This window comes from Octopus sinensis, linkage group LG2, assembly GCF_006345805.1.
Source record: "Octopus sinensis linkage group LG2, ASM634580v1, whole genome shotgun sequence".
Taxonomy (NCBI): domain Eukaryota; kingdom Metazoa; phylum Mollusca; class Cephalopoda; order Octopoda; family Octopodidae; genus Octopus; species Octopus sinensis.
The window spans coordinates 98,238,833-98,257,331 of NC_042998.1; the positions used below are offsets into that span (position 1 = coordinate 98,238,833).

The window sequence follows — 18,499 nt, forward strand, 5'->3', positions numbered from 1 at the left end:
TACTATTGTTTAAAACCTAAATTATTTAAGATATTATGCAGATGTTTTCAACAATGTTCCAGTTTTATTCAGTATATGCTACATGGAAAAATTAACATCTATACTATAATGGAGAAAGCTGCTTATTAATTAGGTATGTAACATTTACTAAAAGTATTAAAAGAAAGCAATTATTAAAGGGTTGACTGTCTGGAAATATTTTTATAAATTCATGTTCTAAGAAATTTCCTATAATTTTGATTTCTCAAGTTTATTGAATTTTTTTAATTCCAATTTCTTGCAAATTTAAATATTGAATGCATCCAAATCATCACAAATTTAAATATTCATTGCATTCACTGCAGAGTATTCCAATTTCATTTGCAAAGTCTCTCACTTTCTCTTTTAAGTTTTAATTCACTATTAATGTATATGCAATGTAAAAACATTATTTATTGAAAGAAAATATTTTTAAATACACGTATAATTTTTGAATGCAGGATAGCCGTGAAAAGAGCCTAGAAACTTGGATAATTACTATTAGAAAATGAGAGAAAAAGCAAAAAGTTACTGACAAGTACTCGAAACTTGCACCTTATTCACAGTTTCCAAACACAACTTCAACAGTGACACTCACATACACCAATACACACTTGTGCACGCGCACACATAGATACACATACACACAAATGAAAGGCAATGAATGTGTGTGTGTGTATATGTGTGTGCTATTCATTGACAAAACTTCATGCTGCATCATTTTTGTGAAGTTTTATCAATGAACAAGTCGTGGTTTCAAAGCGACGAAAATGTTTTGACACAAATGAAGTTTTAATGTTGAAGTGAAACTAACAGTATTTGTGTGTCCTTGAATGGTTTACAAACATCTTCCATGCTGCAACTGATTTTGTTTCAGCACATGATCTCAGATCAAGTCACTTGCTATGCAAGTACATCTCCGTAATTTTTTTAAATCACAGTGGATTAATGCCAGCAATGACCTCAGATTCTCCAATATTTTAATTTCTAAACAGAGACAACCAAGGCAGGGAGTAGGGTTGCAAAAAATTCATAATTTCTCAAATTTTCTTTTTTATAGCATGAAAACTCCTCTCTCCATCCCCTTGTAAAAATTCTTTCCCATAAATATACTCTGAAGCCACAACATCTATGCAGTATTTATAGAAAATTGTTAAAAAGTATCCATTTTTCTAGACATTATGAGGCAACAAAATCAGGGGTGTATATATCTGTAGTATAACATAATTTTTTTCATTTCATGCTTATTTCATTCATTATTTGCAATGTTCTCTCCCTCTCACACACACACACACTACAAAGCTTACAGATGGGCTGCTGAACTGAAATCTCTATGTTGGTTTCAGGGGAAGGTAAAACTTGACCAAATGCTTCTCTCTCTCTCTCTCTCTCTCTCTCTCTCTCTCTCCTCTCTCTCTCTCTCTCTCTCTCTGTTGTTGGACTACCATGATGCTTGTTTAAAAGAGAGATTATGACTGATAAAATAATGAAAGGAATATTTACTAAGCAAGTGAGCACTATTATACAAAGAAATAATTAAATTTAAGCTATAAAAATTATTAGAAATGGGAATCAAATGTGAAAATATTATGAAGGGGCTAGCAGAAAACTACCCAGAGGGCAGTCTTTCTGCTAGTTAAAGTAATGATGATAGTGAAAACTTCAAGATTTGCATATTCATTCTAAATGCCTGTTGGTTTCTCAATGTCATCATTGTGAGTTAATCAATGAAACTTACAGAAACACAAAAATATTAGGTCAGGTTTGTTACAGATCAAAGAAATAAAAACTATTCACTGTACTGTTTTGCTAACCAACATTGACCCTCTGCAAATCCCAAATTTCATTTTGCTTTGTGGGGGCAACTGTTTTCTCGAAGGCACATCTTGTCGTAATTGCTTGAAATGTGGAGTAGATAAACAACCAACAACTGATGAAGGGTCCTTCTTTATGTTACTTGTCTTGTTTTCCATTTGTTTCTATCGTTGTTTGCAAGAAAAGTTTGTATTCCATGTTTTCGTATTTCATGTTTGTTTTATGATGTCCTGTAACCATATATGCATATGTATATACATATATATCTAAGTATATACATATATGTATGTATATGTGCATATATATATATATAATATATATATATATATATATATATATATATAGGGCAACCTGCTGTGCTTGAGGAGACCTATTGAGTCAAGTACATCAACATCAAAATAAAAAATCAAATGGAAATTGTAGTTGTGATACCTGTGCTGGTGGCATGTAAAAAGCACCAACTGAACGTGGCCGATGCCAGCGCCGCCTTGACTGGCTTCCATGCCGGTGGCACATAAAATGCACCAACATCGTGACCACTCCCAGCTTCCCCTGGCACCTGTGCCAGTGGCACATAAAAAGCACCCACTACACTCACGGAGTGGTTGGCATTAGGAAGGGCATCCAGCTGTAGAAACACTGCCAGATCAGACTGGAGCCTGGTGCAGGCTCTTGGCTTCCCAGACCCCCGGTCAAACCGTCCAACCCATGCTAGCATGGAAAACGTACGTTAAACGATGATCGTGATATATATATGTATATATATTGTGCATGTGTGTGTATATATATATATATATATATATATATATATATATATATATATATATATATATATACGTAAATTTGGGGAAAGCGAAAGCTGATACATTGACCCCAGTCTTTGATTAAAACTTTATTTTATTGATCCCAAAAGGATGACCTCGGCAGTATTTGAACTCAGAACATAAAAAGCCAGAAAAAAATGCAGCTAAGCATTTTGTCTGATGTGTTTCCAGTTCTGCCAGCTCACTGCTTTTTAAAAATAAAATATTAATAATAACCTTGATGTCTTTTCTTTAAGTATCAAACAATGGGAAAAGATGACTAAAAGATAGATATCCTTCAACAAGTGTAAAACAAATTTTAATGCTCAAAAATCCTATAATAAAAGAATAAAACTATTCACAGAATTACACAGAAGCTACTATTTAATTACGTGGAGGCTAAAACACTAATTAGTTATTCAGAGTTATTACAATCCAACAAATCTTTCTCCCAATGAATTTTCCAGTTTCATTTCGCACTACCATTAGCATCCTTAATCAAATAGCAATTGGTATTAATAGTAACAATCAGCAATTATGAGACATGGCAAATCATGAATATGCATTTATCCAGAACTCCTAGTTTTATCTCATCAAGATTTAAATATTAATTGACAACAGAATGATTTTTTTTTTCTTTTTACTCCTGAATCATTTATAAATATATTGATTTTCAATATTAACTGATATCAAGATTTCAATAATAATAGCAATATTAATTTTCTGAATTTAGAAATCTTGGCTATATGGGGACATAAGTTATTCATACCTTTTTTTACAGAAATCATAAAATGAAACCACAATAATAATGCTTCTTTAATGGGATATGGAATAATATTGAAGTCATATGAAAAAATCTTGGAGAAACAGTAGCACCAAACAAGAAAATATTTTTTGTCTGTCATAACACAACATGAATGATTCATATCATTTCAAAGACACTAACAAAATGAAATAAAGTGATTCTAACTAGTAATAAGATCTACCTCATCTTCCCTACACGTATACACTACAGGCAGTCATAGCTAGTTCTTGTTAGTTACAGTTATTATAGCAGTGATGTAAAACTAGTCTGCTTACTACAACTTGTAGAAACCACTATAATTCACAATCTAAATATAGAGTTCTTTGATATATAGTTACTCTAAAATTAAACTACATTTCTTGTCAACAAGTGTTACTGGAAAAAATTTTTTTAAAAATGTAGAGCTTTGCTTCAGTTACAATGATGATGAATATTACAATATGTCTAACAAAGACTACTAATAGTTCAGATTGTTTGGAATGTTTCCAACAGCTCCAGTGCAGTTATGTTTATAATGAAGTTGCAGCACAACAATTGAAATCACTACTTTTCACTGGGCTGAAAATGGGAATCTCCCCAATACAACCAGATGGTATTTCTACACAAAAGAATCATGCATAGATGCTTGCTAAGGCTGAAAAATTGCAGACAAAGATGTGCCCAATAACAAGACTGCAAATCTTGTTTTGTGTTTGAAGATTTGTTACAGTTGATTTATAAATATATTAGCTCAGTAAAGAGAATTCAGTTCTGAATAGGAGATAGTGAGTAACTACAAGAACTGACACCAAAATCTGAGCTATTCAGCTAGAATATGGAGATAACCACTTGAACCTTTAAGCATTTAAACCAGCCACATATCAGGCCCAAAAATCCAGCTTCTTCAGTTCAAACTGGCCAAATCCAGCTAACCAAACCTATCCTACAATCTATTCTAAAAGTAAAGAATTGCATCATCAAAATCTCGTAGCTACAAGAATGCATGATTAATATACATCAATCACCATCATTTAGCATGTTTTCCATTCTGACATGGGTTAGATGGTTCGACTGGTTAGCTGGAGAGCTGTACCAAGTTCCAGACTGATCGGTTTGGTTTCTATGGCTGGATGACCTTCTTAACACCAACCACTCCAAGAGTGTAGTGGATGCCTTTGCGTGTGTTACCGGCATGGGTGCCTTTGCACGTGTTGCCAGCACAGGTGCCTTTGTATGTGTCGCCAGCACAGGTGCCTTTGTACGTGTTACTGGCACTACCACAACTACAATTTCACTTGGCTTGATACATCACAAGCACAGCAAATTACCAAAGGTCTCAATCACCTGTCATCATCTCCATGAGACTCAACATCTAAAGATCATGCTTCAACACCTCATCCCATGTCTTCCTGGGTCTACCTCTTCTACAGGTTCCCTCTACAGTTAGTAATTGGCACTTCTTTGCACACCTGTCCTCATCCATAAACACATGACCATACCAGCACAGTCTTTACTCTTGCACACCACACCTGATACCTCTTATGCCCAATTTTTCTCTCAAGCCACTTACACTCTGAGAAAAAAATTGGGCAATGTGAATAAATAAGCATTACATTTCATAGAATAATCTGAATGTTAAATGGGTTAAGTAAATTCCCTGCCAATCCCATAAAAGTATACATTTAAATCATTTTCAACATCCTTAATTGGATTTGGTTTGAAATGTATATTAATCAACAAATGTCAAACTAGGCTGTCAACTGGAATCAATTCATAGCCACAGATTTTACCACTCAAGTAAAATTGATGAACACAGAAGTTTTAACCTAAATGAATATTCCAACAATAACTATATGTTGCTATAGATCTGTTTGTACAAAATATTTAGTCAAAAGAAAATCTAATTTGAAAATAAGAGATATAAGACGCAAACTTTATTTGTATGAGATAAAAATTTGAAAATTGCATGTAAAAATACATCATATTTAAAAAAGAAATTTTAATTGAGTATACTGCACAGGTACAGACTTGTTTGATAATTAATTATAAGATTAGAAATATTCTACCCGACTGTTCTGTTAGAAATCTATCTTGACAAATAGTTTAAAGGATATTTCCAAAACGCTTTAACTTAGAAAAAAGGTCAAGTGATGAAACACGTGATAGATCAAATAAACACAAATGACCTTTGGAATATGGCTGATATTTGCATAAACTAGTTGAATGTCATTAAACCAACACACAGACACAAAACTTATTCAAAATTACAAAGCATTCAATTCAAATAAAATAGAGTATATATGTTAACTATTGAAACATTTTGATGAGACATGTCCACATAAAATTTAATTATTCATATAAATCATTGTTGATTTGATAAACACCATACTTCTTTGCCTATCCATGAAATAATATGAAATTAAATTCCAATGCCAACATTTTCTCATGAAGCCATTTCCTCCAAGAAATAACAACATCAATCATATCTGTCTTTATAACACATAAGTCAACATTGTGATTCTATTTAAAGCTAAATAGATGAAATAAATCTATTTACTGTGACAACATACATGTTTTACTGTGCAGACAGTGAACATAGCTGAAAATTTCATGGGATTATAAATGTCACAAACTAAAGTTTCATGTAATGATATCAGAAATATTCTAAAACAAAGATAATTAAATTCATTCTAAATTGTTCGCAAGGACCTTTTGTATTGTATGCCTGTTGTCTAGCAGTCACACAGAGGAAAAGGCTAAATAGAAATGATCCATTACAAGGGATAAACCAAATTCAGGCAGCAGCTGGGAATTGCAAACCATCCATGGGAAAACAAATGTAATGGCAATTATCAAATCTAATAACAGACTGAGCTTGTATGACCATGTGTTCTTCACTTGGTTTTCATTGTAAATGAAAAGAAAAACAAAAACAATTTTGGTGGTACAACTGCTAATTGAATATTTTACCTTAGAACAAATATCAACAGCTGTTGAAAGATCTGACCCACGTTTATTAGTTCGTACAGGAAAATAGCTAAAGGGAGCAGTAAACCATATATGCAATCTACAGTTAGCATTTTAAGGAATAGATGTGTACCTAGCTATTCTGCATTCAGCTGTTTTCTATTCATGCTTGTCTTTGAGAACATCACAAAAAAAAAATGGGAGTGAAAGCTGATGAGAATTGCATATCAACAGAATTTGTGGAAGACCAACTAGTAATAGAAAACATAAACCAGATCTACACTGGGTCATAGTCAAGGCTAAGTGTTAAGTTAATAATAAGTCACACAAGTCCACTTGCATAAAACAAAATGTAGCGTCAATATACAAGTGTAGGCAGAGAGAATATGTGATATAGGGTTTCTGACTGACTGGAAAATATATTTTAGATGCTCCAGATAATATATAGTTAAGAACATGAGCAGTTAATAACTGCAGATTATGTACTACTTAAATAGCTCACTAACAGTGAAAATAGATTTTGTTAAATTAGTAATATAATGTTGGAATAATGACTATTACTAAAAGTAAACTAAGAAAACCTGGAAAGCTTATTGTTATATTTTCACAAATTAAAATATTGATGTATTATGTCACCATGCGTTGTGTTCTATGTTTAATGTTGCCCAATTCTGAAACCTGTTTATGAACTTGTTTGTGAAATGCACATTTATTTCCCTCTTATTACCTTTTACAAGTGAGTCACATAATATCCATTGGAAAATTATTACATAAAATGAGAAATTTCATTAGCTTTCTTAATGATAGTCAGTGCTTGAGATTAAGTTTTCTACTTAATTGATAGAGTACAATGAATTTAAAGAACTGCAGCTGACCAAGATCTATAATATGCTGGCTAGCCTTGTGTTCCTGACAAAAATATTTAACTCAAAAACTTTAAAGAAATAAGATGAAAAAGTAACATTCATTGTCATATAAATAATAACTGTGTTATTTACTTTAATTATATTAAATATAATTTTTATGTCTTTATATATTTTTGTGTATTTGTTGAGACTTACTCCAGTAGTCGTCTTACGACCAAGAAAAGGCAATGGAAAAAAACTACTGTCCTTGAATCCCTGGATAGAGTCAAGAGGGGATCTCAAATAAGTTACATTTCATCATCATCATCATTGTTTAACGTCCGCTTTCCATGCTAGCATGGGTTAGACGATTTGACTGAGGACTGGCGAACCAGATGGTTGCACCAGACTCCAATCTTATCTGGCAGAGTTTCTACAGCTGGATGCCCTTCCTAACACCAACCACTCTGAGAGTGTAGTGGGTGCTTTTACGTGCCACATACAATAATTGTACTATGGTAATATTTCCACTTAATGATAATAATAATATAATGTATAATAATAATAATATAATGTATCTATTAATGATTTAAGTGCTGTAATTCATAATGAAGGATTTGAAAAGATTAAGATATGTTTGATTCTTTTGCTTATCCTAAAATATTAGGCTCTTAAATAGTGGCATGATTAAAGTATAAGAATATTTTACTTCACATGTCATTAGTTTATATCCTAATAAATGTTAAAAGAAACTTTAAAAAGTGTCTTACACCCAATTAATAAATTATGATTAGGTGCAATTTTTAGATTGTCCAGAGTACTTCTCTAGCAATAATAATGGTTCCATCAAATACATATTTACAATTCCTTATTTGTAAAAATATATTTGGCAGCTAATTTTCATAAATGCATTTTGTTAAAATTTTGTGTACAGGAGGTGAAGTTTCTCAATCATTTTACTACTTAAGAAAAAAAAGAAAATATTAGCAGGTCCATACATGTCTGTTAACAAAGGCCAAAACCAATTCCCAGGTATTGCTCTTTATCTTGAGAGAAAATATGCATACAATACGAAATAGAACCAAATAAGAAAATACTCAACACCACTTCCATTATTTCACAAGTTGAAAATTTGACATTTGGAAGAAGTATAACATAAAAAACAATTCATAGAAAAAGAGAAAACAGAGGGCACAATATGTGTTTTGAACTTCACTAAATAAAATATTTACAGAGTAGATTCACAGCATTATTCTTGTTACATCAGGAGATTTTTTTTACACCTTGATACGGGCATGGCTAAACAATTCTGCAATATCACCTCTTGATTCTGCATCAGCTCATCTTTGACACTCAAGATATTGAGATTTAACACCTCTCGTGTCCTTCTCTGCTGTGGATGCTATTCACTGTTAACACAACACTTTTTCACCCACATCTCACATGTCTGTACAAGTGCTTGTTGACAAACAACTCTGCAGTAAGCCTATAGATCATTGAAGAAACTAAGTGGGTAGACAACTTACAAATACTATCCTATGAAAGTCAAGTGTCTTAACTTTAGAGAAAATTACATCTAGATAAAGAAGAGGATGATGAATATAGGTAAAACAATAATTACCTAAGTTCATATATATATATATATGCACACACACACACACACACACACACACACGCATTAAATAGGATTCTCAGAGCTATCTTACATCTTTGTTAATAGTCATGACACAGTTACCAGACAATACAAATCAGATCAATTCTGAACAAAGCCTGGAATTCTTATTTGCAGTGTGTTATAAAGACAGAAATGAAGCAATAAATTTTTTAAATGGTAAGTAGCTTCAATAAGCATATCAAAGGTTACTTAATGACAATAACGTCCTGCCAGGCTTTTCTTTAACTGTCATGAGACTTTATAAAGATAAAAGTGAGAAATTTTTCCCTGTCAGAGTACATAAAAAGAAATTTCAAGTGAGATGTGTTAACCATGACAAGCAACTGACATCCCACACAAGAAATTATCTATTAAAATCATTTGTTAAATCTACAAGAAATCCTAGCTGGGCTTAAAGAGAAGGCAGTTGTTTTCCTTCACATACCTGTGAGTGGAAATACCCTACTGGAATGCTGCTAAAGCTGATAGCATAGAGAAAGTCTCAAACGACACTATATACTTCATTATAAAGAGGAGAAAAAGAGACAGGAGAGAGAATTTCACATATAGCTAAAGCAGTTTTCTGTTTCTGTGATGTAATTGTTTTTAGCTCATAACACCTACAAGTGGATTCAAGTTAAGTCAAAGAGTTCAAAGAAACAAACAGGTTGTTCTGGTTTAGCATGTTATAAAACCCAATTTAAGATTAAGCAAAGGAATTTACAATGATGGCAGTGGTATATTAATATGCTGTAAACTACTACTTCTCGAAGCCCACACGTTATCTCTTGTCTCTCAGCAAAGAAAAGGGTTTTGGCGATAGCTTCCAACAACACTGATTCAGCTCAATAAATTCTAATGCTTACATGCAGAGCTAATAATTCCTTTACACTGCAGCAGATTTATTATTGAGGGGGGAAAAAAGCATATAAGCAGTGCAGCAAAGAGAGGGAGTTGTGTGGCAACAAAAAAAAAAAAAGGGGGTAAACACAAGCAAAGGCTATGTATGATAACAAAGCAGCAGAGAGAAATAGGGTAGTACATAGGGAGATGGGAAAGAAAACAGACATGCCAACATACATGATACAACATGTAAGTTGCAGTAGAAAGGGGGATATGAGGAATCAGCAAGTCCCATTAGATAAAGAAAAATAAAGACTAATAATTTTGACTAGCTCCTTTCTTATTTTGTTTGTCAGTTTACATTTTTATTTAGTTCTCTTTATTTGTTTTTTTTTTGTAATTGTTACATGATTTTATTAATGGCAATAACAGCAGCATACATCTTTTTCAACCACTTAAAAGTACTTTAAAAGTAGTAGTTTCCTGATCTGAAGTTGGAGCTGAATACACACTACCTCCATCATCTTCTGAATCAGCATACATTACACTGACATTCCTTACAGCACACAATACCACTTTGTGTGTGTGTGTATGTGTACATGTATAAACATACACACGTGTAGGTGTGTATTCACACACACATTATATATATATATTTATATATATATATATATATATATATATATATATATATATATATATATATATATACAGAAGATACTAATGTTGAAAAATAGAACAGAATTTTTTTTATGAAATGTCAATTTATGAAAATTAAAACTATGTAATACATAACATTTGAAAAGTGCAGGAAAACTAAAAAAGATGAAAAAAAATGAAAAATGTATTTTTAGTTGTGGAACACTACATCAACTAGGAACAAGATATATGTATCTATGCAATATGATTGAATATATCAATGAACAAGTCATTAAGGTATCAAACTACCATACCAAGTATTAAGAAATCGTATCTACCACACAACTTTCATTACATTGCCTCAGTGTACCCAAATGGGAATCAGGTGTCATACTTTACAAGGAAAGTTCCCAGCATTAGGGATTGATTACTAGCTTTGTGAACCCTAGCATGAAAGGATTTACTAATAATCATTAAAGCTAAGATATCCAACACCTAATAACAGTCTGAAGAATCAAGAAATTATTTTTCTTAAAGAAATTAAATATTGATTTTCTTTCAAGGCCTACAGTTTTTGAGATCTTTTCCCCTCATACAGAAAAGGGTCACAGTGGTAAACAATGTAGGTTTAAATATTGCTCAAACCAACCATACCACTTTACTTACTTATACAAGTGATATGATTTTTCAAAATATAGTCAAAAGCTTGGAGACAGAAAATTCAGTCAGGTTGTTCACAAGTCACAGCAGCAGCATTTTAATGTCCCACTTTTCCATGTTTACACAAGTCAGAGTTTATTGAAAGAGATTTTCTATGGTCAGATGCACTTCTATCATCAACCCTCACTTATTTCCACTAAATATTGGAAATGAATGACACTCCTCATATGACAGTGACAATCATTTACAACTATCAAACAATGATCAACTCAAGGAGACATAAATACACGCTCACACAAACAATTAAATACATATATACAGTGGGCTTCTTTCAGTTTCCAACAACCAAATTCACTCACAAGGTTTGGGTCTGCCCAAGGCTATAATTTAAGACACTTGCTCAAGATCCTACATGGTGGGACTGAATCTTCTTACTACACATCATTGAAAGAAAGTTTTATTAGTTTCTGAGCAACACAAGAAAAATTCTGAAAAATCACTTAAGAGCTGTCGGTCAAATGGCTCAACTTCAATATATGAAAGATACTAAATCAATGAAACAGGGAATCAAAAACAAATTTGAACTTAAACATGCAAGCAAAATAGACATCCTCCAAGCCACAATTTTTACACTAGTCATTTCACCTTAAAATGAATGTTTTCTTAAGCACAAACATTTAATGTAATAAAGAATATATTTGAATTATCCTTACTGGTATATGTATATGTGCGTGTGTGTATTATATATATATATATATATATATCTTTAAGAATGAAATACAAATTTGACCCCAACAGGACTTGAACTCAGAATTGTGTATCATGAAATAAGTCTCTGTCCTCTTCCTCAACCTAAAAATATACAATATCTACAACAATAGGGTAAAATTACTATAAATAAATTTAAAATTCCAGCCACTTTTGAGTAAATAACATTAAAGAATTCTTTTTTTCCTTTGTTTTCTTAATTTTGTTATACTTTTCCAACCTGCGTTAATATTTTTCATTTACAATTATTAAGTGAAACTGGCATGAAATTTGATGTTAAGTTATAAAAAAAACATAATATACATTACAAATAAGAAAATTAAGAAGATATGAAGCTTCTATTCCATACATAGTTGAGAAAATATAATCTTGAGACTAGTCTCAAACTATTCATCTAATTTTCAATTTATTTCACCACTGAATTAACAGCTTTCTTCATAATTGCTCTACATCCAAATAAATGGTATGCTAGTAATTATTCTTAATATGTAACAATAAGAGGAGACAAACACACAACTTTTTTCTAACTATTAAGCTGACACTATAGTCATTCAGCTAATTGTGAAGAGAGGTCTTACAAATACAGATTAAAAAATTTGAAAGCCGTGTTTTTTATTTATCTTTTAAACCTTTCAGTCACTGGACTGCAGCCATGCTAGGACACCATCTTGACAGGTTTAGTCAAATTAATCAACCCCAGTACATACTTTTAAGCCTGATAATTATTCTAGCAGTCGCTTTTACCAAACCACTAAATCATAGGAGTGTAAACAAACCAGCATGGTTTTTAAACAGCAGTGGGGAACAAATACAAAGACACACACACATACAATGGACTTCTTTCACTTTCCATCTATGAAATCCACTCTCAAGGTTTGGGTCAACCCATGGCTATAGCAGAAGACTTGCCCAAGGTGTCACATATTGAGACTGAACCCAGAACCATGTGGTTGAGAAGCAAACTTTTTACCACAATGCCACACCTGTGCTTATTTATATGCACTCAAGTTTTAGAAGTAACAGAAAAGTTATGACATTGATTTTCTTTATGACGTCAAACTAACAAGAGTTCAAGATATATTTATTTTCTCAGGTTCCATTTATTATTTTTTTTTAATGCTACTACAAAAATTTCCCATTTGAGATAATATATATTGCTGTTTTCATCCTAGAAATGTTGGGCAGGTCCAAGAAATTAAGAGAAAGTACATGGATTAGTAGGTAGGGTGTTGGACTATGATTGTGGCTTCGATTCCTGAACTGAGCAATGCATAGTGTTCTTGAGCAAAACACTTCATTTCATGTTGCTCCAGTCCACTCAGCTGGCACAAATGAGTAATCCTGCAACAGACTAGTGATTCATCCAGGGGAAATATATATTTATACCACAGAAACTGGGAAACTGGCTTCATGACTCAAGAAGGAGCTCTGTCACTTTCTTATCTAAGAAATTAAGACATTTGAACCATTTGTTGGAGATGAGGATTTTTTTTTCTTTTCATTGGATGACCTCCATAAATCCAACCAGTTTATCTACTGCTTGGTTCTATTTACGTAAATGCATACTGACTAAAGTAATAAAAAAGATGTCACATTTCTAATCTGAAGGACAAAAAGTGTTCTTTATTGTCAGTGCTGGTCTACTGAATGAAATTTCAAAGGTGATAAAATTTACATACATTTATTCCCACTTTCTGGGGGGTTTTTTATAAGCATTATGTGCTCTCCCCAGGTGCCTTTGACAATCCACTTAGAATGCACATTTTCCCTGCAAGCATTAATCTCAAAATGCAGGGTTAGCCTTCAAAGTCAAAGGCACTGCTCTTTCTCTCCAGACAAAATTTTTAAAAAATAATAATCTGACAAGGCTGATGAACGTCGTCAAGTATAAAAGAAATAATTTCTTTTTGGATTTATATATAAGAGAGACCTTTAACTCCACTCTAAATTACTACATGCTGCAAAATTAGTGGAAGTAACGAGCTGTCCACACTTGATCAGTTATAAAATTAACTAGCGATATTCCAGATGGTTTGTCTCACATTAAATTACAGTACAATGAAAAAAAGCTAGAGTATCTTCTTACATGGAATTACAAAAGGGAAATCTAAACACTAAACGGTATAATGGTAATTATAGCCAATGTTGCTAACCAGGGCAGGAAGTTTTGAGTCCAACGTGGCTTTCATAATTCGTCTGTATTGTTATTTGATCTATATAATGAAGCTTCTTGCAGTTAAAACTTATACATTACGCGATACTTATAGACGTTAATTTTGGAAACTTCAAAAAAAGAAAATACAGAAAGCTAATATGTTTATGGCTAATACTGATTCTAACATAGGCTCACGGCCTCTTTTTTTTTTTTTTCTTTTTCTTGAAAGAAATATAGTCGACTAAATTGACACTAGTCCATGGTTGCTATTGACTTAAGAAAAATGAAAGGTAAAACAGATATCGGCGGAAGTTTAACTCAATATCTAAACGATCATAACTATATAACACCTGGGGCATTTTAATCCACGCTCTAACTATCCCGACATAAAACAACTCTTAATTCATCAAACTAATAGATTAACTAGAACTTTAATGCCACTACGAATGAGCTTCCACCTCAAACTACAGGATGAAATAAGAAGCACATTTGGTCTGCACACACACACATACATAACTAGAATGTGTGTGTGAAATTCTATTCGTTTCTCTATAACACCTTTGTGTCATTCACATACTGTATGTTGTGATTAGGACTAGTAGTTTCTAATGTTTACCCATCATCCAAATATTTACAAAAGCGCTCCTGTAAAAGTCATTTCTTTCGTCAGGCACTACAAGTAAAGATGCTCCCGTTATGTAGTGCACAATACATCAACAAGTTGGATGGTTTGTATCATTCTCACGATAGTTAATCTACCTATAGCTCCACTGAATGGGGTCAAGAGATTAAAGTGCTTTAGGGATAGACCACATACTAATTTATTAAGAATATATTCTAATAGCTTTGTTATATATACTTTACAGACAATAGTCGAAACAACTTTTTTATGAACAAATCGAAAAATAATCGAAAACAAACAAGGCTTTATTTTTAATACCTTTTAGAGGAAATTCTTGCATGATTTAAGAATATTTGCAATTAAATTATATCAATTAAAGCTGAACTGAGGCGATGAAACTCTAAATGAATGCAATGGAGGAAAAAGTCGAAAAATGATCAGCTGACTGATTCCAAAATGTTAACATGGAATATGTTAATATATCATACACCTTAATTTATTAAACAAATGAAAGAACAGAGATATTAACAGTTACTAAATTAAACTGTGCTGGATTAAAGTACAATCTCTAAACCACATATGTAAAGAAAAATATGTCAGTTCGGTAAATATTCACACACGTAGTATATAACAGTACATGCTTTAATGTACTTGAAAGCGTACAACTGCTTAATTAGCATACGCCTTGAGCTAAATATGCATGTATATACATGTCAGCAAAAATGTACACGTACGTATATATACATTTTACACGTGCCTATAGCCACCCCCTTGTACGCATCCTTAAAAATCAAATATCCAGAGTTACGCGCTTACACAATATTATAGTTAAGATTCGAAACTCAAGTGATAAGTTTGTTAGAAATGATTAAATTGGTTAAAAGTTTCACGATTTTGTTTCAAATTACTATGATAATAATGCTCGCTAAATGCCTGATGTAAAATATGGCTTTCCTTTTGTGTCAACTTCTGTTCACTAAAGTGACCCATGTTTACAAAATATGCAGCCAATAATAACCGGTTCGATTACTACAATGAAGAAATTTAGAAATGCATATACATGTGAGTCAGAAATACATTGCATAGTAAAGGAAATTATTACCTGCTATAAAGTTAAATAATCTAAACTAGAAATTCATGATAAATATTCGTCTGTTAGGAGAAAAGTAGGTAAACCAACTACAGCAGATGATGCTGATAAATAAAAGGTTTATTATATATAAATTCTGGTCTTTTTCTTTTTAATCAGCTAGTTTCCTGTTATATAGCAGGTGTTAATATTAGCAATATATAAAGAACAACGGATTTTCAAAGGTGATGACTACTGCAAAACAGTGGAATTTGCAACACTAACCCATGAATAAGAAAAATAAACTTCAAAAAGTTCATAGAGAAAATTAAGTAATGTCACACGCAGATCACCGATGTATGACTTTCCGTTGACTGAAAATATAGTAGGGGCGTGGAAATGGATATGACTATATCTATTAGATAATAATATCTATGAGTAAGCATATTATTCTCTTTGTGAGGTTGAAAGCATTGATGGAGAAAATATTTCATTGCACCCTTTAGAAGAAATTATCCCAGCTCCTATCAAGAAAGATGCCTCTAATGGGTCACTGGACTTTCTAGAAATCTCAGTAGAACATCTATTTCACACCCTATCTTTAATAAAGGCAAGCCATCAGATAATGTCCTAAATACACTACGCTTGGGTAAAAATAGCGTGATGGTCACGACTGAGACGCCTGGGAGTATAGGTTTGTTCGGTCAGGGTTAGCTTGCTGCTAAAGAAGTAAGTATCCCGTCTCTTAAATACTGTTAGCTATAAACAGGTGCTAGCTCAAGTGTCACGATCCACTTACATTGACGTGGAATAGAGGAAGATCATCCTATGTTTATTATTGGTGATGTGGAGTGTCAAACCGGCATCAAACACTAACAGAACTTGCGGATTCAATAAAGACTCTCCCTCTTGCTATCTTTACACACATGAATAGCAAATTAACGTGTTTTGGGGGATTATACACGCAGACAATTTGTCTCCTATGTGATTTATAATTCGGTGTTTTCACAATAATAGCAACTTATGGGTTTCTGAATAATAGTTGATGCGCTCGTATACATTTCTATATCGAAAAGCAACATTTCCGATATTACGAGAGAAGAAAAAAAAAGGGCAATAATTAAGGAGATTAAAAAACAAATAATAGTAACACTGTATAAAATCTAGTAAAACGTCATAAATAAATGAATTTTTAGAGAATCAATTATAAAAAATAAAAAAACAAAAAATACATACCTTGACGACAAATGTGTGTAATTTCCTCCATCGAGTAGCCGCACTTTAGCAAACAAAATTCCGCTGACAAATGGCACGGAAGAAAGTTCGTCCAGTGTAAAATTCACGTTGAACTTATAACGTTTCTTTTTACTCATAAAAGACACCATTTCAGCAACGACCGATCCTTTGTAAAGAAAGGACAGGTCTTCAAGGTGTCAGATATTTGTCTGTATGTAAGAATAGGTGTTTGTATGTTTATATGTATATATAAAAAAAGGAAGGTGTAGGTATATATGTTTATAAAGGGATAATAATACGTTTAGTGACTGTGTTGCCTGTTCTGGTAGAGAAAGACAACTGTATTGTAAAACTAAAGACAAAAATGACGAGCAGCAAAATCACAGCATATTACTAGAAGTATTAACTGTGATAGGCAAAAGACCCTGAAGCTGCTGTCCGTCTTCTAGTTGGTAATGATCACCTGTAATCCTCGGCAAGTCTGCTCTCCAATAGCAGAGGTCGTCTTTACATAACAATGCCGACGATTCCATCGCTTAGAGAACAGATAAACAAGATAGCTTCAAATCACAATTTACGTCAGCGACGGAGAAAATTGTGAGTAGGTTTACTATCTCGTTAAATTTACATACATTATACACATGCAGGGAACTGATAAGCTATGCTACAGTTAAACTTTAGCGTACAGAATAGGATTTTAACATGAAATTCTTCTTGATGTATATATATATATGTTCGTGATAAGTTCCAGTGTGAAAATTTTAGAAGTCAAGGCACGCAACAAGGAGCAATTGTAAAAGAAAGAAAATGCAACTTTACAAACGTATGTGGCATTGCTTGTTGACGAGCCAATATAAGTAGAAACAGGTTTTGGTTAGATTTTAAATAAAATGGTAATGACACCGAGCTTTTATACTGTCTCGAATGAGTCTGGCAGAAGACGTGACGTAATATAAAAAAAATCTACTCTTTAGAATTATGTTGTTGCTCGTATTTTACATATATGTATATATATATATCTATATATATATATTTTTACTTCTGTCAGTCGTGAGTTTAACGTTATGTTGATAAAGCAGGAATACACACACAGGCACAGAAAGAATCTACAGTTATCTATTCATACATTGCATACACGCACGCACGCACGCACATACAATATTTACATGTATAAGTATCCGCCTATCTTACACCAAAATATAAATTAGGCTCGGAATGAAACAAAGAGCAAAACAGTGGGAAATAAAACCCAATAAAAAAAATCTAGTTCAAGTCATATATTACCACCACGGTTCGGAAATCCTCAGCGAATCAGATACATTAAGAACAAGGGAGAAATATTACGAGTGCATTTAATGTGTGTACACGCAGCTTGGTGTAAAGTCAGCGAAGAGTTGAATAAAGATACAGGAGGAAAGGGGGTGATTAACACGACTCTATTCACCCTTTATTTTTCACTTTTTTCTTATTTTATTTTATTTTTGGCTGTAAAAAATAAATATATTTATTTATGATTCGTCGTTTAGCTTTCTAGAGTACCCTAAACAATTTATTTTAAATTACTGTAGTGAGTAAACTACTTACTCACTCAATCACACACACACTCTCTCTCTCTCTCTCT

General features: G+C 32.6%; 1 protein-coding gene across 2 annotated transcripts in view; it reads right to left on the reverse strand.

The window, feature by feature from the left end:
- The window catches only part of LOC115229146 (protein FAM102A), a 232,310-nt gene extending 214,044 nt beyond the window's left edge, over nucleotides 1-18,266 (reverse strand). For both annotated transcript variants that reach the window (XM_029799563.2, XM_029799557.2), the window contains exon 1: nucleotides 16,879-18,266. In XM_029799563.2, coding sequence (XP_029655423.1) covers nucleotides 16,879-17,027 — 149 coding nt within the window. In that variant the 5' untranslated portion in view covers nucleotides 17,028-18,266. The remainder of the gene's footprint in view (nucleotides 1-16,878) is intronic.
- Between the last annotated feature and the right edge of the window lie 233 nt (nucleotides 18,267-18,499).